A 26,840-nucleotide genomic window follows, 5' to 3' on the forward strand; every position below is an offset into this window, starting at 1 on the left:
CTTGTGTTTTGTTTTTGTTTTCATAAAAAATAACAGTGACATTATATAAACAAACTGGCATTTAAAGGGTTAAAATCCTGAAAATTAATGAATATTTGATAGTTATGTTGGTTAAAAAAATGAACTCACTGAAAGTGAAAAATAATATTAATATATAATATTATTATGGCAGTTTTCTGACGCGGACATTTCTGTCCTCTAAGGACCTCTGAGTAACTTTTTTTTTATTGAGGTTAATATACCATTACATTGAAACCAAAGTATCTTTTCAGTCACTCTTTATCTGCTAAATGTATTAAATGAAAATGTTGGTGTAAATAATACTACTTGAGTTTGCAAAAACATTCTAAAGTATTATCGGTTATCACGCCAAAAATTTACCTCAGAATATCAAAACATCGCGACCAATCGTATCGCTCCAATTTCTGGCCCCGCCCCTCGAAGTATTCCCTTCACATGTGCGCGTCGCGTCTGGACGCAGATGCTGCTGAGCTTGAACTGTAGAATTTAGAACAGGACAGTGTAGGCTGGTGGCTCGTGGGTGGCTTTTCACCCACACGCAATACTTTTCGTCTCTCTTTCTTCTAGTGTTGTTCTTTTTTATTGAGTGATACCGAACTGTGAAAAATATGACTTTCCGACGTGTAATGAAGCTGAATTCAAACGAACCGGACAGCGGATCCTTGTGTCATGAGAGTGGAGATATCTATTTTCCGTCTTCCAAATCGGACAGCTGTGGGACTGTGGATCGTGGACCCTCCAACTCTGAAGTTTATAATTATAAAACCCTCGCCTACTCTGGAGGGACCCTACCGAGGAGCTTTAGAAAGGTTCGAGTCTTTTTTATATTCAAGAAATGTTATTTGTCATAATAAAGTGTTTACTTTGACAAATATATACATACATATTATGGAATCAGCTGAAGTGACATTCAGGTCTTCCTGTACATGTGGCATAGTCAAACTGTTAATGGGTGGAACAGATGTTTATTTAGTAGAGTAGCAGTTTATTGAATTAACACACAAACACAAGTTTGGGGGAAACACTTAAGTTAATTTGCTGCCTGTGCATATGCTCTCTATGCTGAACATCTTCAGTATATTGTATGGTGTTGTTGTCTGGAGTCTGGACTTAATTAAGCACTGAAACAATTGTGCTGTGATGAGTTTTCTTTGACACGAGATTGATTGGTTTTAAGGCACACAAGTGTAGTTCCTTACTAATTCACATGATACCCTATCAGAGTACTAGTTAGACTCAATCAGGTAGTCAAAAGACGTACTAAACCATCTTATTGTTTGAGTCCAATTGGTCTGAATGGCTCACAAGCAGTTGTCACACTTTGCTTGGAATGCAAAGAATGTTTTCACCTGTGCTCATTCACACCTGTCCATCACTGTGCATCTGTGTGACCAGCAGCACGCCGCTCTTCCTCTGAGAATCCTCATTTACATGTATGCGTGTCAGAAGTCATGCGAAACTTGAGGTTTGTCTACACTTTTTCACTTCTGCATGAGTTTTAGTCATCATGAATTCATCACACCAGAGGTAATTTATGTTGTGATGTAAATTCCTCTATATAGTTCCCTACAAATCCTAAAAGGGCCATTCATCTGCTTGGCAACTCTACGCTGTACACAGCTTTGGCAAAAGTAGTTGCTCTCCAGGGCTTTGACCATACAGAAGTGAGCCTGGATGTATCTGACTCTAGATTTCACACACGTTGAAGTGTGTTTCATGGTCATTCATGGTGTAAAGTGTTTAATGGTCTCTTCAGACCACCCACACACAGGTCTGATCCGCTCTAACTCTTTTGAGCCACTGTAAAGCAGCTCATATCTGTCCCTTCTAAATTCTTTGCATGCTCTTTTAAAGCTGTTATTGGGCCTGACCAAGTGTCCGGGGCAGTGGAGCTCCCCCAGTTAATTGCTGTTTAGACACTGTGGCAGTTCTCTGTGAAACTGAATTTACTGCGGAATTGAAGAAGCTTGTTTGGTCATTATATTGACCCGGGGTCAAATTAGTTTGGCACAGGCTCTTGAAATTTAAATAGGTTCTCTCTTTATATTTGGGTAGCTGTCTGGTGATACAACCAAAACTACATCAAACATTCTTGAGTTAGGATATTAGTAGTTATAGTCATTGCTCTGGTGAGCTTAAGACAATGTTGCTGATTATAAATAATATCTTTCGCATGAAAAAAACTTGTGTTTGAATTAGTTGCAGAATTGAATAGGCTTGTTTGGTCATTGTAGTGATTATAAAATATTTAGGCTAGTTAATTTTTAGTCCAAAAAGTAGTGTAACTCATTACATTTTAAATTCGATTAATCAGATTACAGTTACTGACTTTCAGTTAAGGACTAACTTAGGTTACACCTTTTTAAAATAGTATTATGTAAAATTAAAATCATTTATAAACACATTTTCATATGTGTATGTCTTTGTGTTTCTGTGACAGCTGAAGGGCGTACACTGCCTAATAAGTCATTGGAAGGGAGCAACTTGTGGTGTTTGAATTGTGTGTTGCAATGAATGAGGAAATATAAACTGCATCTTAAAGCTAAGTCTACGTCAACATTAATCGTGATACATTTGAAAATCCACACTCCGTCCACACTGCTGTTTTCCAAAAGTTGCTCGTCCACACTAAAACATATGAAAACTCTTAAATCCCCTTACTGCGCATGCGAAAAATCGTCGTTCCATGTATGGTGTGAAATGTAATTGTCCTTGTGTTCCGTTGCCAGACAGCAATTCCAAGTAAACTTCCTGTCGCATTTGAAATAAAGCAATGTGAAGGTTGTACAAAGTAACATTTATCTTAAACAATGCTATCAAAGTGGATATCAGGCACAACAACAGCACTGCAACATGGGCCACCGTCTTCATTGTTTTGGATTGAATTGATCACATGACTGCATCACATGACAACAAATACACAATCATTTTCAGATATCTCCGTTTTCTCTGTCCACACTACAACGTGAAGACGGAAGGCCAAAACATATAGAGAAAAATATGTTTCAAATGAAAACGCAGCCTAAGGCACAGTTCCTAAGACTTGGTTTCTTGCTGCCTAATCAGTTAATGGCTTAACCAACAATGTTTCGGTATGAGTGGACATCTTAAGGGAACTGATCTCAGAACAGTTTGAAAGGCACCTTATTTTCATCCTGGCTCTGAAGGCAGCATTTTCTAGCTTTTGGATGCAGCCATAGATATTATTTTAAATTTGTTGAGAAAAAAAGCGAACTTTTCTCTGAAACATGTATTAGAAAGAAACGTAATTAGTAATGTGATTTCATTTTTCGATGAACTAATCAGTAAAGTAATCTGATTACAATTTTAAAGAACCAGTTAGCCTAGTAATTTGTAGTGGATTACTTTTAATTACTTGCCCTTGGTATCTCTGCAGAGCTGTCTGATAACCAAAACTACATTTACATACTTGAGCTTGAAGTGTTATTGCTTATTGTCACTAATTATGAATGTTTTTCATTTTGAAAACAAAATGTTTTAATTGGTTGCATTAGTGTGGAATGACAACAATTTCTCAATTAGTGTTTTAAGGTCAAATATAATGGCTCTTTGGCAACATTCCTGCTTAACTCATAGAAATACGCCAATAGCATGTAAATGTTTTTTGTTTTTTTTATATACGGAAATTAGGCATAAACAAAGCTTGCTCACAGCAAAGGACTGCACAACATGCTTTTGGATTGTAGGGCAGGGCAGGTTTATGAACGGCTCTCTGTATGGAGACTCCTACACTCTCTGTGAATGCTGGCCAACAACAGGGTATTGTGCAGCTAAGAGCTTTGGCTCCCGATCCAACTGCCCCCAAGGGACCCTCTCATTTACTTGGAAATAAATGAAGTCATTGAAGGACCGCAACAATTCACAGTGTAAGAAAATAAAAAAAGGCAACGTTTTACTAGCTTAAGAGGATTTGGACACAAAGTTCACTTTGTGGGGAGCAGAAGTTGTCAGGGTTTTGAGGTAGAGCCTGGGTGAATGGGCGTCTGTCAGAGCAGGCATAAAATGAATCCTTATGTCCGTTGTGCAGTTTGTGTTGAGTTTTCAATCTTATCGGCCCATACATCAGTGCCGTTATTGTTAGCACATGACAGTTGTTGTATTTCCCAAAAGGGTGAAACCTGTGCAGAACAGACCGCATCTTTGAATGACCTAATTTCCGAGACACAAACGGATAAGTGTATAGGTAGTCTGGAGATAAAACAAGTTCATAGCCGGAAACTTTAAAGTATATTGATTTATTCAAGGATGAAATGGAAAAACTTTGAGAACTAATGAGGTTCCTGCATGATCAGTTGGTAAAGGATTGCTGAAGCAACAACAAGGTCATGTGTTCAATTTCCATGGAGCTAAAATAATGTAAACTTTAAATGCACTGTAAGTTGCTTTGGATAAGTGTCGTCTGTAAATGACAAAATGGTGACATTGGATACTATAGAAGACTTCTGATATCTGTAGTAGACATGAGTTATGTCTGTGGTTATGTCTGTGTCTGATATTCAGGCTGTTAACCAGCATATGCATTAATTACAGACTTTGCTCAACTTACTGCTCAGACTGTTTTTTGTTTAATTTTTTTTTTATAAAGTCTATGCTCATGGAAATTGTTTTAAACCTGTTAATCTGGGGGAATTCCTAGTTCAACACCAGGGCATATATTCCAAATGTCAATTCTGATACAGATTCTAATATGTCTGTCTTCTCTCTATCTCTCAACAGAATGGTGGGCTGCAGAAATGGAAGCCCCTCACTCAGTCACCAGAACCGCAAACGTAAGAGTGCCTTTTTTTTCTTCCACCCACTTATTTTTGATTGGTGGATGTATTCGTCAGTAATTTCCCTAAAATACACTCTATTTATTGCAACAGTTAAGAAAACGTCAGATTATAGTCATTCACGCCTTTTTGCCAGGTGTCATGGAATAAAAATAAACACCCTTGAACAAGCCCTCATTCAGTACAGTTATCAAACATAGATCTACTGTATATACAATGATGGCTTTAGACCCCTTTTCAGAGGACTAAATGAATGGAGGGTGAATAAATCAGTGAATGAAAAGAGAGTGTGTTTTGGATTAGGCAAATGGTCAGATATGTTCTTCATTGTATGCATCTCTTGTTATTATTTATTATACATAATTCATGTCTGCCTAATGACGCATGAGTGCTTTTGGAAATACAGGGCACTTGTCATGTTAGGGTAATAATGACTGACATGTTTGAATCCAGAGATTCACTCATTGCTCAATTGTCTAGACTACTGCTATTTGCCCTCTTACCAGAAGTCATGTGAAGGTATTACACTAACAGTTTAATTTTATCTACACGGCAGCCCTTGGGCCCTTGTTATTGAACATGGTAAAAACCCAATGTAGACTCAATGTACCTTTTATAATAATGAAATTGAAAGCAGGTAAAAACATATTTTGAGACTGAGTACAGGGATTTCAGACTGTCACACCTATGACTGGATTCTGAGAAGGGCTAATATTTTCAGTCTATGACAATATATAAACTCAGCAAAAAAAGAAAAGTCCCTTTTTCAGGACACTGTATTTTAAAGATATTTTGTAAAAATCCAAATAACTTTACAGATCTTTATTGTAAAGGGTTTAAACAATGTTTTCCATGCTCGTTCAATGAACCATAAACAATTAATGAACATGCACCTGTGGAACGGTCGTTAAGACACTAATATCTTACAGACAGTAGGCAATTAAGGTCACAGTTATAAAAACTTAGGACACTAAAGAGACCTTTCTACTGACTCTGAAAAACACCAAAAGAAAGATGCCCAGTGTCCCTGCTCATCTGCGTGAACGTGCCTTAGGCGTGCTGCATGGAGGCATGAGGACTGCAGATGTGGCCAGGGCAATAAATTGCAATGTCTGTACAGTGAGACGCCTAAGACAGCGCTACAGGGAGACAGGAGGGACAGCTGATCATCCCACAGTGGCAGACCACGTGTAACACCTGCACAGGATCGGTACATCTGAATATCACAGCTGTGGGACAGGTACAGGATGGCAACAACAACTCGGACTGTCCGCAATAGGCTGAGAGAGGCTGGACTGAGGGTTTGTAAGCCTGTTGTAAGGCAGGTGCTTACCAGACATCACCGGCAACAACGTCACCTATGGGCACAAACCCACCTTCGCTGGACCAGACAGGACTGGCAAAAAGTGCTCTTCACTGACGAGTCGTGGATTTGTCTCACCAGGGGTGATGGTCGGACTCACGTTTATTGTTGAAGTAATGAGCGTTACACCGAGATACAGGGGAGCGGGATCTGTTTGGAGGTGGAGGGTCAGTGGTGTGTCACAGCATCATCGGACTGAGCTTGTTGTCATTGCAGGCAATCTCAACGCTGTGTGTTACAGGGAAGACATCCTCCTCCCTCATGTGGTACCCTTCCTGCTGGATCATTCTGACATGACCCTCCAGCATGACAATGCCACCAGCCATACTGCTCGTTCTTTGCGTGATTTCCTGCAAGACAGGAATGTCAGTGTTCTGCCATGGCCAGTGAAAGTCCCATTGAGCATGTCTGAGACCTGTTGGATCAGAGGGTGAGGGCTAGGGACATTCCCCCCCAGAACTTGCAAGTGCCTTGGTGGAAGAGAGGGGTATCATCTCACAGCAAGAACTGGCAAATCTGGTGCAGTCCATGAGGAGGAGATGCACTGCAGTACTTAATGCAGCTGGCGGCCACACCAGATACTGACTGTTACTTTTGATTTTTAGCCCCCCCCTCGTTCAGGGACACATTATTCCATTTCTGTTAGTCACATGTCTGTGAAACTTGTTCAGTTTATGTCTTAGTTGTTGAATCTTTTTATGTTCACACAAATATTTACACGTTAAGTTTGCTGAAAATAAAAGCAGTTGAAAGTGAGAGGACGTTTCTTTTTTTGCTGAGTTTATTTGCTCTGAAGATGCTTAAAAGAGTGGGATCGTGAAACTAATCTTACAACATGCTCTTTAGGAAACTTAATGGCCAAACGGAGGGCTTTAAAATCACAGCGATATTTGCGATGTTGCTAAAAAATTTTTTATCTGTATCAAAATTATCATGAAAAATCAATATATTGTCCAGTCCTACTTTTGAGAAACAAATGTATTTATGTCAGAGCCTTCAAAGAGTTCATTTGACATGAAGAAAATTTTCACACCACCTTCTTCCTTCTGCAAACATGTTTCCGATTGCACCATGCAAACACATCTCTGAAATAACTGCAATATCAGTGGGTTATTACGCATTTCCTCTGGAATGTGATCTTTCCTCATCATCTTTACTATAAGCATCACCATTTACTCAAGAGCTCAGACCCTTGCTTTATTAAGACAGTTTCCTCTTTTTCCTCTGTTCATATTATCAGAATACCTTATATTTTGCTGAATTTCCTTGCAGGAAAACAGTAATTCTGGAGAAAAAAGAGGAAGAGGCCTTTGGCTTTGAGATCCAGGTAAGAGGAATTTAACAACTCGGTCACTGTACATGGGGCTGGTTTATTTGAATTGATGTAAGTAATGTCTAAGTTGGTGATGAATGACTGATGTAAAAGCTTCTAAAAGGGATTTAGCATGTAGATGTGGGTGGGCCATCCAGGATTAATAAAAGCAAAGACCTTGACTGAAGGAGCTTTTCATTGTTAATAGTTTCTTTATTAGCAAGACTATGTTGATCATCTCCCTGTATGGATGACCTCATTTGAACAGAAACTGGTTAAAATAACTACTAGCAAATGTTTATCTATTACAGAGGTTTCCACAAAATTGGGCATGGTTTTAGCATGTCTTTTCAGATCCTTCAGTGGTTGTGGCAGAAACACAAATCTATGTCTTGTTTTGTTAGTTTATTTGTTCTTTACATTGCTCATTGCTCACTTTATCAAAGCCTGGTTTCTGAATGTGGAACTGATTACAAACATTTAAGGAAAATTCTGGGTTTAATACAAGCTCAATGGACCGCATTTGTGGCATAATGTTGATTTACATGTCAGCCATAGCAGACATAAATTTACAAAGAAAAGGTTAGAAAGTGATTTTATCACACTAAAATTATGTTAACACGCATATTATGTCTTGTGGCTATACTTCTGAAACAATATTTTAACGTTAAAAAGTTGGCCTTCATTCACTTCCATTGTAAGTGCCTGTCTGTGTTTTCTTTTTTTTTTTTTTTTTTTAAAGAAGTAGAAATTAAGTTTTGTGGTAATGATCATTATGCCACGAATGCTGTCGATTGAGCCTAACTTGACAGTATTGAACCCAGAATTATTTACCCTACTTCACAGCAGTGTGTCATTCGTTATGAATGTACTAGATAGCTAGTTTATATTTAGTGATAGATAACAGTTCAAATGCAGGATGGTGGACCCCTCCTTTCCTGCCTTGTCCTTTAGTACAGGATATCACATCACGTTTCTGTCATATGAGAAGCGACGTATCCGGAAATGAATTGTTTTCTGGGATGGCGTGCTGTAGACAACATTTTCAGAGTCTCCTAGCAGCGAGGAGATGGATGTAAATATCCATGTACTCTGCATCTCCTTAGGCACTTGTGTCTAAGAGATTCAAGTTAGTGTTTGAAATGTGTGGGTGGAGAAGGAAGCAGATGATTTCAGACATTTCAAAATGTTTTACAAATGGTTAATTTCTGAAAAGTAAATTTGCCAGTGGTGTTTTATTTATTTATTATTATTATTGGGACAATTTTTTTCTTGAGTACACCCCAACCCTTTTACAATATTGCATTAGAAATCTAACACTATAAAGGATAGGGATGGGTAGCAATGAAAGTTAATGCGCTATCAAATTTTAAGTCAACAAAACCTACCTTCCTACTCTAAACTTAACTGAAAGTGTCATAAAAAGCAAACTTGTCATTTCGTGGTGCTTCCATGACACTTCGTCTCGTGCCGACTTGTTTGCACTTCAGGACTTGCACCCCGGTTCCTTCCATCGCAAGGCCAATGCACTATCAGTTGAGCTATTGCACAATTTGTTTGCATTCAAACAAGCTTGTAAATGTAGTTGTTTATGTATGCAAACTTTAAAATGGATTACCTTAGAAGTCGTGCAATAGAAAATGTGTTTTATAATAAGATATAACATACTATAGCATTGTAAGAGGAACATGGTGAAAAGTGCTTAACTTTTTTTAATTTATTTTATTTCAGTTTCCCCCTGGGGATGAATGAAGTAGTATTTATCACAACTGATAATCTGCGTTTTACTTGTGATTTGTTGTAGTGTTCATTTCACCAGGATATTGCAGCGATGCATACAAAAAGCCACCCAAAAACGTAGGTATCGTAGTAATGTGATTTTATATACCAGGTTGAGTTTTTCAGATCTCTAAAAGGGGATGTCTGCTTCGTAATCCCTCTTAATGATTTCGAAAACATAAAAAATTCCATTTAGCATGTGCAGAATGATGTGTCTTCTTGAGACTGTCCCAATGAAGAATTTCACCTAGAGTTGAGTTAAATTCACCTTTGTCTGTTTGACAAATTGAGGTTTAGGGGTGTCCTCTGCTCTCACAGCTGTTAACCTCAACAAGAGTTTTGGGTTTTAGTACAGGAAACAAGTATCAACATCAGTCATTCTCAGTGCTGTCGAAATGAGGCATTGCTAGGCATATCACACACTAAAGAATTTTTCATTCATCGTGAAAGTGTTTGAACATTGTGAGAGAGCCTGAGAGAAATATGCCACAGTGTATCTCCATGGTGACCAATGAAAATATTGAGTGCCACAGCAAATATTGTTTAGGCTCCAATGCACGTCAGTAAACTAAGCAAAGAGTAGTGATGCTCATTTGAATCTGCACATGTTGCTGAAGCAAAGTACCACTGATACTAGAGATGTGCCATGGTGGTTCAGCAACCAACTAGTCGATTAGTGGGGTGGACTCCTAACATTAATACTTTTTTAGTGGTGGTTGTTTTAATGGGATTCTCAAATTAATTAAGAGACACCACTTCTTGGAGAGAGTTTTTGCATGATAATAGCTTGCTGTGCTTCACAGTGAATAACAGTTAGCACAGTAAAACCGTCTTCAAGAAGTTTAGTCTCTTTAATGCTTTAGGTTCAGTCTTTTGCGCATAAGCGGTTTCGTGCCACTCTGTTTTGGAGCCTTTGTTATTTCCTATTTTTCTTTTATAGTTATGTACATAAATATGTTATAGTTATTTAGCCTATTTATTTGTTAAATATTGTTTAGTTGTGTTGTAGTGATGTGCTTAGCATCCGTATATCCTCCAAAACGCATCTGGTCAGGGTCACGTGAAGATAATGGAGCCTAATTATATATTTATGGGTTCCTAAACACCGACTAGTCGATTATGAAAATTGGTATTTTTGCACATCCCTAACTTATACCACAGGCACCAAAATGCAAGTGACCCTATTTAATGACTTCCCATCAAATAGGGGCTACAGTATATTAGTGGCGCTATGTAAAAATGTGTTCGTCTCGACATGAGCTACTGATCATAGTTAAGGCGGAAACTAAAGCCAGTGTTTTGCATATTGAAGTCTAACACATAATCCTTCTTACTTCTTTGTTTTAACTCTCTCTTGCTCTGGTGGTGCATCACTTTCTCAGGCTTTAGTATTTGCAGTGTAATTCTCTGAAATATCTTGCACTACTATGAGACGTTACAGCTCAACCTCATTCACACATTTCACACAGATATTCGGCTGCTAGTCCATCGCAGTTGACTCGAGACTTTTGATTTCATTGTGGCTAAACTGTACAGTATTTTACTGGTGCAGGCTACATTTCCTTGCTACTGTTCTTATAGTGTTCTTACCCCATGAAATCAGAATGGAAGTTTTGTAGCTTTTAGTTTATGTACATTAACTTGGAAGCCAACTATGTGCAAAGATATACACATTTAATATCTACAGTTGCTGTCTTCCAGGAAAATGGACCAAAAATGTTGATGACTTACCTTACATTACACAGATTGCTGTCTAAAATGACAATGTCATTCCTACTAATATCACTAAAGGCTATTGGCTTTTTTTTTCTCCAATATATCTTGTTCAAAATTCCTGTTTTGATCAGAAGTACACTGGCAGCCAAAAGTTTGGAATAATGTACAGATTTTGCTGTTTCGGAAGGAAATTGGTACTTTAATTCACCAAAGTGGCATTCAACTGACCACAATAGTCAGGACATTACTGATGTAAAAAAATAGCGCCATCGCTATTTGAAAATTCCAGCAGCAATCACTCCAACACCTTATCCTTGAGTAATCATGCTAAATTGCTAATTTGGTTCTAGAAAATCACTTGCCGTTATATCAAACACAGTTGAAAGCTATTTGGTAATCACCTGTCATATAGAGATCACTTTTTAATATCCAATCAGTCCAAAAGAATAAAATGATACCCTCCATTGAGTATCTCGTTTTAGTCGGAAACACAGAAGTGAAATGCGCTGTGAACTCTGTTTCGACAACGTAAACTGCCTGCATCTATTGCTAACACTCAGCAATGGTTTTAAGCATTGTTGTTAGAACCCAAATTGCTGATTAGAAAACCATTTTTGTTAGCATCAGCCATATGGCTGGGTGTTTACCAGAGGTGTATTTTGTCAAATGAACCTCGTAGACAGTGCAAACATTGAAATGACAACAAAACCAGGAGTTTCAAATGGCCCAGTTTCGGTTTGGATTGTTGATCAAGGATGTTTTGCATGTGACCAAACCGCCTGGAGCCATCGCTCACGTTTGGCTTCCTTCAAACCATTCAGTCTGTCAGTCAGTCTTTGTGAACCAAGCAGGTCAACATTCATGTCAATGAGCATATTATATTGTTAAGCCCACACAGCAGCCACTGTAGAAACATTATCAAACCTGATTTAGCAATGCTCCGTCGAACAATAAGCTCCCACTGAACAATAAGCTTCTTGTGAACGACAGCAAAATGACACCTTTGTGAGTGTATGACTCATTTTGTTTACTGTAGTATAATCTGTTTGCACATATAAAAATATCTTTACTCACCTAACAAGAGACAGCCCTGTTTACCATCTGATTTTGTGTCTACAGACATATGGGCTTCATCATCAGAGTGAGAAATCGGTGGAGATGTGCACCTTTGTTTGCAAAGTCTACGAAGACAGTCCTGCCCAGCTCGCTGGCCTTAAAGTTGGTAAGTGTGCTCGCATTAACACCAGAGTTTTGTTTGCTTATTTCAGTCCCACTCTAAATTGGCATTTGACACAGAGGCAAGAATACTCAGAGTGGTCCTCAAGGTCACAGAGGGTATGTTTGCATTTATGCATTTGTCAGATGCTTTTATCCAAAGCAACAGAGTGAATTCAAGGTATACATTTTTAGTGGTGTGTTTCCTGGGAATCAAACGCATTAACTTTTGCAAGCACCTCTTCATCCACCTCTTGAACATCCTGTTTTGTTGTAAAATCTATCGACATAGACAGGAGTAATATCTCAAAAGACCGACTGTCTTTCTCATTTGGATATACACTACCAGTCAAAAGTTTTGAAACACTTGACTGAAATGTTTCCCATGATCTTAAAAATCTTTTGATCTGAAGGCGTATGCTTAAATGTTTGAAATTAGTTTTGTAGACAAAAATATAATTGTGCCACTATATTAATTTATTTCATTATAAAACTAAAATGTAATAAAAAGAAAAGTTTTTTTAATTGATGACTTGGACCAAATAATAAAGAAAAGCAGCCAATAAGTGCCCAACATAGATGGGAACTCCTTCAATACTGTTTAAAAAGCATCCCAGGGTGATACCTCAAGAAGTTGGCTGAGAAAATGTCAAGTGTACATGTCTGAAAATTCTAGGCAAAGGGTGACTACTTTGAAGATGCTAAAATATAACACAGTTTTGATTTATTTTGGATTTTGTTTAGTCACAACATAATTCCCATAGTTCCATTTATGTTATTCCATAGTTTTGATGACTTTACTATTATTCTAAAAAAAAAAAAAAAAAAAAAAAAAAAAAAAATTATAATAAAGAATGAGTAAGTGTTTCAAAACTTTTGACCGGTAGTGTATATTTGGACACCAAAATAGTTGAGTGGCAGCTTCCTGTTTAATTAAGGAAGAGCAAATATTGCAATGTGCCTACCTGTTTCTCAGCCAACATGCACTGAAGATACAATTTAACTCTTTCATAATGTAAAACCGGATACAGTCAGTCACTCTGTGGCTTTCTGTAGGCTGAATATTTTTATTTAATCAGTGAGGTTTGTTCTGAACATGTCACTTCCCTTTTTTCTCAAACTTTTACTGTACTTAGCATAAATGTTTCACTGAACATAAATGGAAGAGGTTTGTACAAACTGGCCCGTCTTCTTGCACAGTGCACTGCAGAGAACTTAAAATATTGATTGAAAATTGAGCATTAATTTTCATAATTGGCTAATTTGGCAGGGGTGGGTGCTCTGGTAGCGTTTTGGAGGTCCAGTATTTTTATTTTCTTCTCTAAACTTTTAAATTAATGATAGGTTATTGATTTAAAAGTTTAAATTCAAAACCTATAATTTTAAAGTTAATGTGAATATAATACAATCTGTGAGATATGAACATGTTTATGAAGCACGTATGTGTGTGTGTGTGTGTATGTGTATATATATATATATATATATATATATATATATATATATATATATATCTCCAGATTCCACTACAGATTACAGAATACATGCTGTAAAGTGTCATTTGTAACATTCTGTTAGATTACTCAAGGTCAGTAACATAATCTAAATACTTTGAATTACTTTTTCAGCACTAGTAGATTTATTCAGTTGTTTTGACTATAAAAAAAATCTGCCAGTACAGTGAGACAAAATACAGATGTTAAAAATAAATTCTCTGAAAAACCTAAATATGTTAAGCAGTGTTGCTTCTAAAACAAGATAAAGCAAACTGATCTTGTTTTAAGGATTTTTGTATATTTTTACAGAAAAAAACAATACAAAAATTCTCAAAGAATAAGATTTTTGCCCTAATATCGAAGGTCTTAGTATAGAAAAACGTGGATAACGTGGATTTTCTTGATATATATATATATAAGATTTATGTCTGGTAACGTGCATGTAAAATGTCTAGAAATAGCATTTTAGCTTAGCATAAAGCTAAAAGTTCACATGACAATTTACACAAGGTATATTTAAATTTCTTCTGCTCCAAACTTACTTCAAACTTATTTCTTCTCCGTCTGCTCGTATGAATGTAACACATCATAAGAAAGTGTTTCACCGCTGTTCAAATGCACTTTGGATCACATCATTTATATGTATAAATGTTTTCCATCTGAAAGGACTAAATATTAAATGAAACAAATGACAAAAAAATGCAAAGTAATCTCTTCAGTAATCAAAATACTTCTTGAATGTAACTGTATTCTAAATACCAATGATTTAAAATGTAACTGTAGTGGAATACAGTTACTTATATTTTGTATTTTAAATACGTAATCCCGTTACATGTATTCCGTTACTCCTTAACCCTGTATATACTAATATATATATATATACAGTTGAAGTCAGAAGTTTACACACACTTAGGTTGAAGTCATTAAAACTAATTTTTTTTAACCACTCCACAGATTTCATATTAGTAAACTATAGTTTTGCCAAGTCGTTTAGGACAACTACTTTGTGCATGACACGAGTTGTTTTTCCAACAGTTGTTGGATAATTGACTATATCACAATTTCAGTGGGTCAGAAGTTTACATACACTAAGTTAACTGTGCCTTTATGCAGTTTGGAAAATTCTAGAAAATGATGTCAAGTCAGTTAGCCAATTAGCTTCTGATAGGAGGTGTACTGAATTGGAGGTGTACCTCTGGATGTATTTTAAGGCCTACCTTCAAACATCTCAAGACATCAGCCAGGAAGTTAAAGCTTGGTTGCAAATGGGTCTTCCAGATGGACAATGACCCCAAGCATACCTCCAAAGCTGTGGCAAAAAGGCTTAAGAACAACAAAGTCCAGGTATTGCCATGGCCATCACAAAGCCCTGACCTCAATCCAATTTGTGGGCAGAACTGAAAAAAGCGTGTGCGAGCAACGAGGCCTACAAGCCTGACTCAGTTACACAAGTTCTGTCTGGAGGAATGGGCCAAAACATTTGACCCAAGTTAAACAATTTAAAGGCAATGCTACCAAATACTAACAAAGTGTAAATAAACTTGGGAATGTGATGAAAGAAATAAAAGCTGAAATATATAATTCTCTCTACTATTATTCTGACATTACTTAAAGTAAAGTGAGTGATCCTAACTGACCTAAGACAGGGAATGTTTTCTACAATTAAATGTCAGGAATTGTGAAAAACTGAGTTTAAATGTATTTGGCTAATGTGTATGTAAACTTCTGACTTCAACTGTGTGTATATATGTATATATATGTGTGTGTGTGTGCGTATTTACACAGTCATATATGTTCTCAGTGCTCACTAAATTGTGTGCCTTTCAACTTCTTTAGTAAGCAGTAATATAGTTCTCAAAGTTGTCTGTTGTTAGTTACAACATGTGAACGTGTTTTGTTTTCTATCGAGTGTCTTTGATATGCGATGCCATGTTCTGGGTTTTCCAGATTAACACTTGATGGAAATTAAACATGCAGAATCTGCATTCTTTTCTACCATCTTTTAGAGAACAAACAATTCTGCTTCTGTTACCCTGTTGCCCAGTCCTGGGATCAGTTGGTCTTCACCAAATCCTGACCATAACAATTACGATTAATAGAAAAACTGATGTCAGATCAGTAGAAAAGAGGAACTCCAACTTAGAGCTCATTGTGCGTGTCTGCTGGTTTCGCTTCCTGCATTCCCTGCATGCTTTGCACTATTGTCTATTTTGGCCTGTCTCTCAAAGACACGAGCTCATTATTCTAAGACTAGAAAACTCAAAACTCTTAGGAGAAGAGGAATAGTTGCATTACATATTGATGATTGTGCAGTCCAACCCCACTTTTGCAAATGCATCTCAAAAACTCTAAATAGTCTTTACACAATCCTCTTAAGTTTTGTAATGGAAAAAGGCCATATTATTACACAAAGTAAGATTAGGTGCTATTTTGAGTTAGTTTGTCTTTGGAAGAGAAAAAAAAAGTGTCATGTTTACCAGTGGGTTCAAGCCATGAGGCCACACAAGAGAGTTTAGCATTAAGGCCACACACATGTCACACACAAACAGTGAGTTTCAACAGTCAGAGTCCACTTTTGAAAATGTTCCTTTTGCATTTGTTAAAAAAAAGATTCTATATTGTTTTCCCCCATTTACAAATTATAAGCATTACAATTAAAGTAAAAAGTTTGTTTAACCTATATTTACTGAATATTAGGTATTATTGAATTGCTTTAAAACTGTGCATAACAATAGTTGACTTTTTTTTTTTTATTTTTTTTTTTTTTTTTTTATTTTCATATCAACTGTCAGAGCTTGCAAAGTCTCATAAAAAGGAGAAAAAGCCAGTTGACACAATTGCTAATTATGGAACTTTTAGAACAAATTTAGCTATTTTCCAAGTAAGTATTTGACCTGTAATATTTGTTTTTAATTCCAAACATGTTTATTGATTAAAAATGATTACATCCCTAAAAAATAACAACTTTCATCAATTTGAGACCCGTTTTCTAAGCATTGCAAAAATGCAACTCATTAGAGGTCACACAATGGAAACTATTCAGTGAATCATAGATAAACAGATTTTCTGTTCCATCATTAAAATGTTTGTTTTATGATATTCATGATATATTAAATGTACTACACCACAAAGATTTTGATCATTTAAGTTAACAATGATCTACAATATGTTTTTTAATAAAAACAATTGGATTATGAATGTTTTATAAGCTTAACTCCACCGGGTCAAAACTGACCCGTGAATGCAAAAAGGTGCATGCAGATTTTGAATGCAATAGGAGGGTTAAATAGACAAATTTCTTAATTGGTAATAAATATATCTACTTTTGGGTATTGAATTGTGTGTGAATTCAGAACTTCTCTTGCTGTCTAAAAAAAAAAACAGTAGTAAAATTTTGCAACCCAAAAAGCCCAGTGTTGCAATTGTGCTTGCATTTCCAAAATGTACCCCTAAACAAAATATGCTCATTTCATAACCAAGTGGCTTCCTTAAAAACATTTTTCATCAATATCAGTGCTTGGGTCTCTGAGGGTTATTTGATTAGTGACCTTGAAATAGTACAAAATCTATAAGTATTTATTATTCATTTTATGTTATACATTTGTATTTATTTATTTATTTTCAAAGTCCTGAGACAGTGTTTATTTCCAGGTTTAAGTTGGATTTTAAATCCCAGATTTTCAATGTAGTGTCAGACTTTTTAATCCCACTACCGGAAATGTTCTGCACAGCTTCAGCATTCATTGTCCAATCTCACGATCTGTTCTTAATTTAATACGTTTGTTTTTTTTTTTTTGTAGGGGACACAATTTCCAGTGTGAACGACACCCCAGTGGAAGGGTTTCGTCATAAAGAAATCGTTCAACTCATTAAATCATCAGGAAACAACATTAGGTAAGTGGACATTTGCATTTTCTCAGCCTTCTTTTCTAAATAAAACTGGTTTCATTTGTTCTAATTATACCTGTGTTCTTTTTTGATAAGCATAGAAAATTAAATCATCTATTACTTGATTGGAACCACACTCTCCCTTTTCCCTTTTATTCCTGTTTAATATAAGATGAAAGGCCTGCGTAAATGAACCTCCATTTTATAAAGTGTGGAGACCAGTAAATGCAAACCACATGAATAAAGTGCAGTTCATGCCTTCTTTTTCCACAGCATTTAACACAATTATTTCCACTTTTAAAGCATGGGCTTGTGTTGTAAATGAGAGTTTATAACTGCCCAGTAAAAAGAGGTTCCCGCTTCATATCCATATCACCAACGCCGGTCTTGAAATCGTATACAACTAGGGGAGGGGAGTTTTGTACTGGCACTAAACTAAAATTCAAATGTTTGTGCTCTGAAGTCTGGTGTTTTAAACAGTGCTTAGTTTGACTGGTTGTAGGTTTGAAGCTCTTGGTGGTAGTACTTTGAGTAGTTTGTGGTGTAGTGGAGTAGTTTGAATGATTAAAGATGTGTAACAATACCACACAAAATAGGAAGTGACTTTGCCATGCAACACTGTGTTTGTTTGTTCCCTGTCTAGGTTAGAAACGTTGTATAGCGACTCTATAAGAAAAGCGGAATTGGAAGCCCGACTCCAGTATCTAAAGGTAAGTGTATACAAACCACACACACACCGACATACACATCAAGCAGCATGGTGTCTCATATATAGAGATGTTTAATAGTGTTGCAATGTAAGCCAAGATTTAACACAGCTGCACCAGTCTGGCACGGAACTCTAGCACTGGCCACACCTGTTTCCTCTCTCTCCACACCTGTTACAATGACAGTCCAGTCTTAATCCCTTACATACCACAATACAGCTGACATAGCGCAGTCAAAAAGAGCAAGGCATATTTTTACATTCCTGAAGTCGTACGTGCTTTTAGAGCGATAGCAAAAAGAGAAGTTAGGTTTGTGATGATTGCCACAGCTCTTGATGTCTAGATTAAATTGAACTGAACTGTCATTTTTTTTTGATCGTCACTGAAGTGGTTTTTAACACTTACTAAACCAATTCCTTTAATGATTGTGCATGCAGTTATTTATGATACATGTGAGCCAAATTTGCTCATGCTTATTTGACACTCGGCTCTTTTGAATTTGATGTTGTATGCAAGTCATGCACAAACTCTCTTCATAAATGTTTTGAATATTAACTGAGCTGATGATTTAACTATGCCAGTAGAGAAGGTAAATCAGCAACACTTAATTGGAGTACCTAACACAGTAACAAAGCCAACATACTGTAATCTTACAAACTTTGAATAGGGTTTTTTTCAAAATCCTTAAATTTCTTGCACTAACTGCTCTTAGAGCTTTCAGGCTACATCCACCAAACTCTGCACAGAACTTCAGATTGTTCTGGAATAGTTTGTGTCTTTTCTAACTGACCGGACTCAAAATTTTCACACAGCGGATGATCAAAAGTCTGAAAACTCCTGTAGACTTACACTGACGGAATGTTCAAATGGGCCAACTGAATGCCTGTAAATTTAAGTGCCAACTGTCAAAAATTAAAATGTAAATAAACCCACAAAAGGCCTTTTAATTTGCTATAAGTTGTGCTCTCCATCCATCAAAGTCTTTTTTAGCAAGTCAGTCCACTCAGCGCCATCTTTGGAACACTCCCATGCAGCTGTTTTTCTATGTAAACAAGTGGCTCCTATCTGCTTGAATGGGGAAAGATCGAAATCCCCAAAATGGTTGGTCAAGATTAAGATCAAAGAATATTTTGCTGTAAAATCTGACAACACTGGTATCATAAAATATTCTTCTATACCTCAGATTATGCAAAAAAACAAAAACGTTCTCGAGTTGATTGACGGGCGATGTCTTTATCTAAAAGGTGATTGGCTCTTTTACTTGAAAGGCGGGACTTCCTCTCTATATCCGTTGACCATTCCAATTTCTGCCATTCATTTTTAATAGAAGTGGCCCGTCTCTGCAAAATAGACTCTGCATCCATCCATATGAAGATTTATCTAACTGTCCAGTTTTAATGTGTTATGGCACACAGGTCTTAATCGGGGTTCAAAGAAGTATAGTTGAAGTCAGAAGTTTACATACACCATAGCCAAATACATTTAAACTCAGTTTTTCACAATTCCTGACGTTTAACCGTAGAAAACATTCCCTGTCTTAGGTCAGTTAGGATCACTCACTTTATTTTAAGAAAGTGAAATGTCAGAATAATAGTGGAGAAAATGATTTATTTCAGCTTACATTCCCAGTGGGTCAGAAATTTACATACACTTTGTTAGTATTTGGTAGCATTGCCTTTAAATTGTTTAACTTGGGTCAAATGTTTTGGCCCATTCCTCCAGACAGAACTTGTGTAACTGAGTCAGGTTTGTAGGCCTCGTTGCTCGCACACGCTTTTTCAGTTCTGCCCACAAATTGGATTGAGGTCAGGGCATTGTGATGGCCATGGCAATACCTGGACTTTGTTGTTCTTAAGCCTTTTTGCCATAGCTTTGGAGGTATGCTTGGGGTCATTGTCCATTTGGAAGACCCATTTGCGACCAAGCTTTAACTTCCTGGCTGATGTCTTGATGTTGCTTCAATATATCCACATAATTTTCCTTCCTCATGATGCCATCTATTTTGTGAAGTGCACCAGTCCCTCCTGCAATGAAGCACCCCCACAACACGATGCTGCCACCCCCATGCTTCACGGTTGGGATGGTGTTCTTCGGCTTGCAAGCCTCACCCTTTTTCTTCCAAACATAACGATGGTGATTATGGCCAAACAGTTAAATTTTTGTTTCATCAGACCAGAGGACATTCCTCCAAAAAGTAAGATCTTTGTCCCCATCTGCACTTGCAAATTGTAGTCTGGCTTTTTTATGGTGGTTTTGGAGCAGTGGCTTCTTCCTCGCTGAGCATCCTTTCAGATTGTCGATATAGGACTCATTTTACTGTGGATATAGATACTTGTCTACCTGTTTCCTCCATCTTCACAAGGACCTTTGCTGTTGTTCTGGTTTTGGGATTGATTTGCACTTTTTGCACCAAACTACGTTTATCTCTAGGAGACAGAATGCGTCTCCTCCTTGAGCAGTATGATGGCTGCGTTGTCCCATGGTGTATATACTTGCATATTATTGTTTGTACAAATGAACGTGGTACCTTCAGGCATTTGGAAATTGCTCCCAAGGATGAACCAGACTTGTGGAGGTCAGCATTTTTTTTTTTTTTTGAGGTCTTGGCTGATTTCTTTTGATTTTTCCATGATGTCAAGCAAAGGGGCACTGAGTTTGAAGGCAGGCCTTAAAGTACATCAACAGGTACACCTCCAATTAGCCTATTGGAAGCTAATTGGCTAGTTGCCTAAAGGCTTGACATCATTTTCTGGAATTTTCCAAGCTGCTTAAAGGCACAGTTAACTTAGTGTATGTAAACTTCTGACCCACTGGAACTGAGATATACCGTAGTCAATTAAAAGTGTAACAATCTGTCTGTAAACAGTTGTTGGAAAAATTGCACAAAGTAGATGTCCTAAACGACTTGCCAAAACTGTAGTTTGCTAATATGAAATCTGTGGAGTGGTTAAATGAGTTTTATTGACTTCAATCTAAGTGTATATAAACTTCTTACTTCAATTGTATGTGTAAAATCAATAAAATACAAGCATATGGAAGTTAGAATAGACAAAGTGTGAATATCCACCAGTTAAAAAAACACTAAAAGGGAAACGGCCAATGGGAAAATAGACATACAAAATGGAAAAAACCAATCAAAACCACCTGTGTTAAAAATATTGTAAATTCCAAAAACTCTTTAGGGACCAACTTCCAGGAAATAAACTTTTAAGATAAAAATTGGAACTAGACAACAACTCAAAGTAGCATTACAAGTTATTGTCGAACTCTAGGTTCTTGCTTTGAGCCTTGTACTCAATGTTGAGTTTAAATGTGATTGTTTATTCAAAGCAGAAATGGTGTTAAAGAACTGAGAGCTTCGTCTGACCTCTCTGACCGCACACTTCCCTGTTCTCTGATCATGGGAAAAAGTACAGTGAAAACACTAGCTGAATGACATGTGAAATGACTCTTATTGTATCTTTCTCTCCTTCCACCAGCAAACCCTTCATGAGAAATGGGATGAATACAGATCTCTAATGGTACAAGAGCAGAGACTTGTACATGGTAAGTCTGTCAGTAGCTTTTATAGGGCATGAGAGAATGTTTAGTTTGAGCAATTTTGGCTTGTATCTGTATCAAACAAAGCATTTCCTGTGTGTAGAGTATTGTTACAGACTTCGCATTTAAGAGTGTGATAAAAGGAGAGCAACGGGAAACATGTTTAGAAGCAGATGTTTGTTTGCTCCAGTGTAATTAAACAAAGATCAGAGTAACTCCTAAGCATACAAACATTAGTTCAAATACTTTCAAATAGCCTGTATGACCCCATGAAATCAAAATTGGTGGTTTTTGGCTTTTTGTCTATGTCTGTAAGCTTTATCGCCATCTGAATTTCAGTGTACCTCCTAAAAGTTGACAATACTTAACAGATATACACATTTTAAATTTAGAGTCTTTCACTTCCAAAAGATCGAAAACAGTTTGAGCCTTTCTGCACTCACGGTTCTATATCAGTGCATTCACCCATGTCGGAATGACCATAATTACGAGATTTTGACTTGTAAAAACTGATCACTTGTTCATAGAACTCGTAATTACAAGCTGTAAACTTGGAATTGTATGTAGGTATGCAAACTACTCGCTGTTCAGCTAAAATCCCTTTGTCTGAAGCTAATTTGCCCAGATTGTTCATTTAAATTTTCCACAATTTTCCTTATTAAAATCACTTGAAAGGGTTACTTTAAGCTTAAACACTTAAAAAAAAAAAAAACTTTAAATACAGCAAACAAATCAATATCTGGAACACCTGCTATGACTTTCTCACCTTTTTCACTGCTCGAGTTTGCATCCCTGTCTGTGAGAGCTCCGACTTGAGTCGTGATGTAATGTAAAAAGAGCCAACGTAGCAGCAGCCTCAACAGTTTGATATGCCGTTTTATTATACCAGAGGGTTACCTTGAGCGCTTTCTTTTTGTCTTAAACATTTTGCAGGAACATATAGAGGTGAGTAAATTAATTTTGTAGTGATTAACTATTTTACTATCATCAACAACAAATGGATCCACACATAGGTCTTATGAGTGTTGCCATAGAAACGAATGGATGTGAACAGCTTTCAGTAGAATCTCTGAGTTGTCATCTCGTAATTACAGTAATTATGACATTACGTGAACGCACCATATATCCTGCATCAACTTCGCTTTAATATAACAAACGCCAACACCAGAAAAAAAATGCTTGCCAAACAATCTCATGGGGTATTTAAAGACTCAATGTAGCTATATAGGACTTTTAAACTAAGGGTGGGTAAAAAATATCGATTTCCTGTTGCATTTCGGTTTTCATGTGAACTATCTCTGTCAGATCTTTTACCCTATGCGCAACCCTCCACCACAACGAGAAGAATCACTCACATTTGCAACCAAATTTCGCTCTATGCGACTAAAAATGTATATATTTGGCAACCGGTTTCTTAAATGTTTACATTTCACTCCTCAGTGATTGTGTAGTATAGGCCTTTATCACAGTCTGCGTGTCATCACATCCGGCACTGAATAGTAGCGTAACCAAACATCCGCCCATCGATCTGTATATGGATGATCACAGTATTTCTCAATAAGTTTGGACTTGGATGCACTTGGCAGTAAACATCAGCCATTTAATCGTTTCTTTGGATTAACAGCACTTCATCTTGTGTGTTATCTACCACTTTAATGTGTAATAGTATCTAAGCGAGGCGATTATCAGCACAAAGTTTTCCCAGTTCATGAGAAGCTGCGCTTGCTGTTCAGCTTACTCCCAGAGGATTGAATTTAATTGATTTCACTATTGTAAATAAAATACAGTTGTAGCTACTGGGACATTTTCATCTTTGTTTAATTTACATTGCATTCCATCGCGACTCGCAAGTGGACGGTTCAATCATCGTACTCAAACTATGAGGATATATCTCCACGTATACAACGATGAAACCAGTTATTTTCTGTCATTGGAATCTGGGCTGATTTTTAAATGGATCTTAAATCATACATGGAGATTATAAAAAGTAAGTACATGAAAGCAATGTGATCAAAATCATCGCAAATACTCTGTATAGTCTTTACTCGGAATAAACTTTTTTTGTGTGTGTGACATACTATATACTCCTGTCTTGTTTCAGTGTTCTTTAATGTGTAAATGTGCTCTTGTTTGTACTATATTCTTGCATTCCTCCAATAATTTTTTTTTTTACTTGTACTCTGTGAAGAGTTCCCTGCTCACACATCCTGTTTAAAATCATAAAACAACATGACACCGTTTTTCTTTACTTTATCATCCCTGAGTAGTGATTTGAAGGTGTGGTAGGTATTAAGTATTTGAGATGAATTGTACATAAAATAGTCCATAATAATCCCGCACTGTCATTGTTTTATGCTACTAAGCGAAGCTTCCACTCTGCGAACGCGAAAGTGTAATAAAGGCCTATAGTCGTGGAGTATTCAGCAGCGAGATCCTTTTACTGCATCTTGAGAGTAAAAGTTGTTCCATGTGTGTCCAAAAACGAGATACACGCAACCCATTTGTCAATGAATGATGTTTCTTTTGAATACCCTTTCTGATCTTTACAGTCAGTTTTCGATCAAAAACAACAAAAAATAAGCATTTAATTGGAATCCGGCATGGCACAGATAAGATAAAGCCATTTGAGTCTCTCTCGTTAACTTGCGCTCATTTCAAGACGCTGTTTAAAGAAATGCCGGATTCTTACAGAGACAGTGCCATTTTTTAACGTGTTCAACAAATCAGTGTAAATGTAAATAGTAAGAATTATGTAAGTAAACAATCATGTAACATAATATATGCAATATAATGTAATATTGACTAAATGCATTGATTTGTTCATTTTTTAAAAAGCTAAAATGTGACATTATGAAAAAATATTTTCATATTGTACCTAGTTAGAAGGTCCCCTGTATTATTAACAGAATTAGCTGGGAGAGAATTTATTTTATATGTAAGCAAAAGGGACATTATAAATGAAATATACCTATATTAATCGATATTGAATCGGAATCGAGAGCTTGTGAATCAGAATCGAATCGGGAAATCTATATCAATACCCAACCGTATTTTTAAACAGAATAATAATTCCTTTAAACCGTTCCAAAGGTTTTTGCTTCATTAAAATGGCACCATTCTCTTCTCACTCTTTCAGGCATCGTCATGAGTGACGTGGCAGTGTACGAGTCTCTGGAGTCAGCCGGTGTGTATGGTAGTCTGGGAGCTCCAAGTCCTGCTACCCTGCGGGCATTACTCGGCACCGGCAGCACAAGCAGCAGCATCAGCCATCTGAGTGCCGCCACAGCTGAAGATGACCCGCTCTACCAAACCTGCATCTTCCAGGGCGGCTGCTCCAACAACGGCAGCAACAGTGCCAGCAATGACGAGCTTGACACAAATCAAGAGAAGAGTCAGGGGGGTCGTCAACGGCACATCCGTCCAGCCAGCGAGCTCTTTGCTTCAGCTAAGACAACGCTGACTCGCAGTGCCAGTACGCGCAGCTATCTGAGGGACTCCACGTCATCGTCTTCAGTGCCGAACAAAGAGAAGCAGCAGTGTGGAGGGTTTAGCACACTGCAACGTAAACACAAACAGAAGAGCTTCAGAAGAAAACTGTTGAAGTACATTCCTGGACTAAACCGACCCCTGGAAGAGGAGGAAAGCAAACTCTGAGAGAACTGAGATTCAGAGACTCGTTCAGCCAAACACTTTAAATGTTTAACACGGGTGAAATGCATCCAAAACCATACAAATATAAGACCAAAAGGCCAAGATAAACCAAAGAATCCAGTGACATCAAAGTGATGATAAATCAGGTTTTAAGTCAATAATAATGTTTAGGGTTTTTGTTGTGTGTTGCTTTTGTAAAAGAATCCAGTGACATTAAAGTCATACTCCGAAAAAGATAAATCAGGTTTTTAGTCAATAATAGTGTTTGTTTTCTGTATTTATTTTTTTCGTAAAATAATCCAGTGACATCAAAGCGATATTCGGCAAAAGATAAATTAAGTTTTAGGTCAATAATAGTGTTTTGGCTATCTTTTTTTTTTTTTTTTTTTTTTTTTTTTTTAAGAATCCAGAGACATCAAAGTGATACTCGGTAAAGGATAAATTGGGTTTGCAAGTCAAAGTTTTTTTTTTTTATTATTTTGTATTTTTTTTTATGCAATACACACTCAACCCTGTCCATCTTAGATTCACTGTTCATTTGCTGGAGTGTTCAGTTCTAGAAAGACTAAAAACGAAACTTTATTTGAGAGAAAAAAAGTGTTTTTGGCTTGGTGTTTTTTTGTTTTTTTGTGTCATTCAGTTCTAATGTCAGTAAGTTCGGTTGTAATTTTCAGTGTGCCAAAAGTTTCGTCCTGGTGTTTAAAATTTAAATAAAAAAACAAACAAAATATGTCCTGAATTATTTGGTCAAATCTAATATTTATGTATAATGCTTCAGGTCTGTTTAAATTGCTGAGAGTAGACATGGATGTACTACTTTTTGTTGCTGGAATATTGTTTAAAATACTATAGCAAATAATATAACATCAAAATGTCTGGGGACAACAAAAACAACAAATGTGTCTTAATATCTTTGCCCACTCCACAATCTCAGTTGTTAACATTGTCTAACAACTTTATTTCTTGGTGCACATTTTGCATCTTTCTTAAAACAAGAAGTAAATGTTTGTAAATATGTTTAGTCATGTTAAGTTATTTATTTAATTTGTTTTCAGTTTTTGTGGAGCTTTTGTTATTTGTTAAGATGTACAAAATAAAGGATTTTTTACTTGATCATATGTATGTGAAATTAGTAAATACTTTTGGTCCTGAAGGATATTTAATGAGCGCCTTTTTGGCATGTCTGCATACGTGACTTCTATTTTTGGAAATATTGACTGAAAATAAAAGGATGTTATTTCTTTTTCCTCATATGTTTTTTGTTCTTTCTTTGAATTTATACTGCTGCAGTTCAGGTTGTCGGCACAGAAGGGCACTTCATACTACATTTCCTGCCATTGGGGCATAAGTGCTTTTATTGTG

General features: G+C 36.7%; 1 protein-coding gene across 1 annotated transcript; it reads left to right on the plus strand.

Annotated features, from left to right (window-relative positions):
• Window positions 1-472: 472 nt before the first annotated feature.
• LOC127420451 (general receptor for phosphoinositides 1-associated scaffold protein-like) lies at window positions 473-26,731 on the plus strand. Its single transcript, XM_051662752.1, has 8 exons — window positions 473-830; window positions 4,759-4,811; window positions 7,450-7,504; window positions 12,104-12,206; window positions 17,493-17,586; window positions 18,224-18,290; window positions 21,767-21,833; window positions 24,964-26,731. Exons 1-8 carry the CDS (start codon window positions 630-632, stop codon window positions 25,479-25,481), a joined length of 1,158 nt encoding a protein of 385 aa, XP_051518712.1. The 5' UTR covers window positions 473-629; the 3' UTR covers window positions 25,482-26,731.
• Window positions 26,732-26,840: the final 109 nt, after the last annotated feature.

The sequence above is a fragment of the Myxocyprinus asiaticus genome, chromosome 29, assembly GCF_019703515.2.
Source record: "Myxocyprinus asiaticus isolate MX2 ecotype Aquarium Trade chromosome 29, UBuf_Myxa_2, whole genome shotgun sequence".
NCBI classification, from domain to species: Eukaryota; Metazoa; Chordata; class Actinopteri; order Cypriniformes; family Catostomidae; genus Myxocyprinus; species Myxocyprinus asiaticus.

Coding starts and splice junctions, on each gene's coding strand:
- LOC127420451 (XM_051662752.1), top strand. CDS start 630: ATGACTTTCCGACGTGTAATGAAGCTGAATTCAAACGAACCGGACAGC. Junction 12,207..17,492: donor GCTCGCTGGCCTTAAAGTTG/GTAAGTGTGCTC, acceptor TTTTTTTTGTAG/GGGACACAATTTCCAGTGTG. Junction 21,834..24,963: donor AGAGCAGAGACTTGTACATG/GTAAGTCTGTCA, acceptor TCACTCTTTCAG/GCATCGTCATGAGTGACGTG.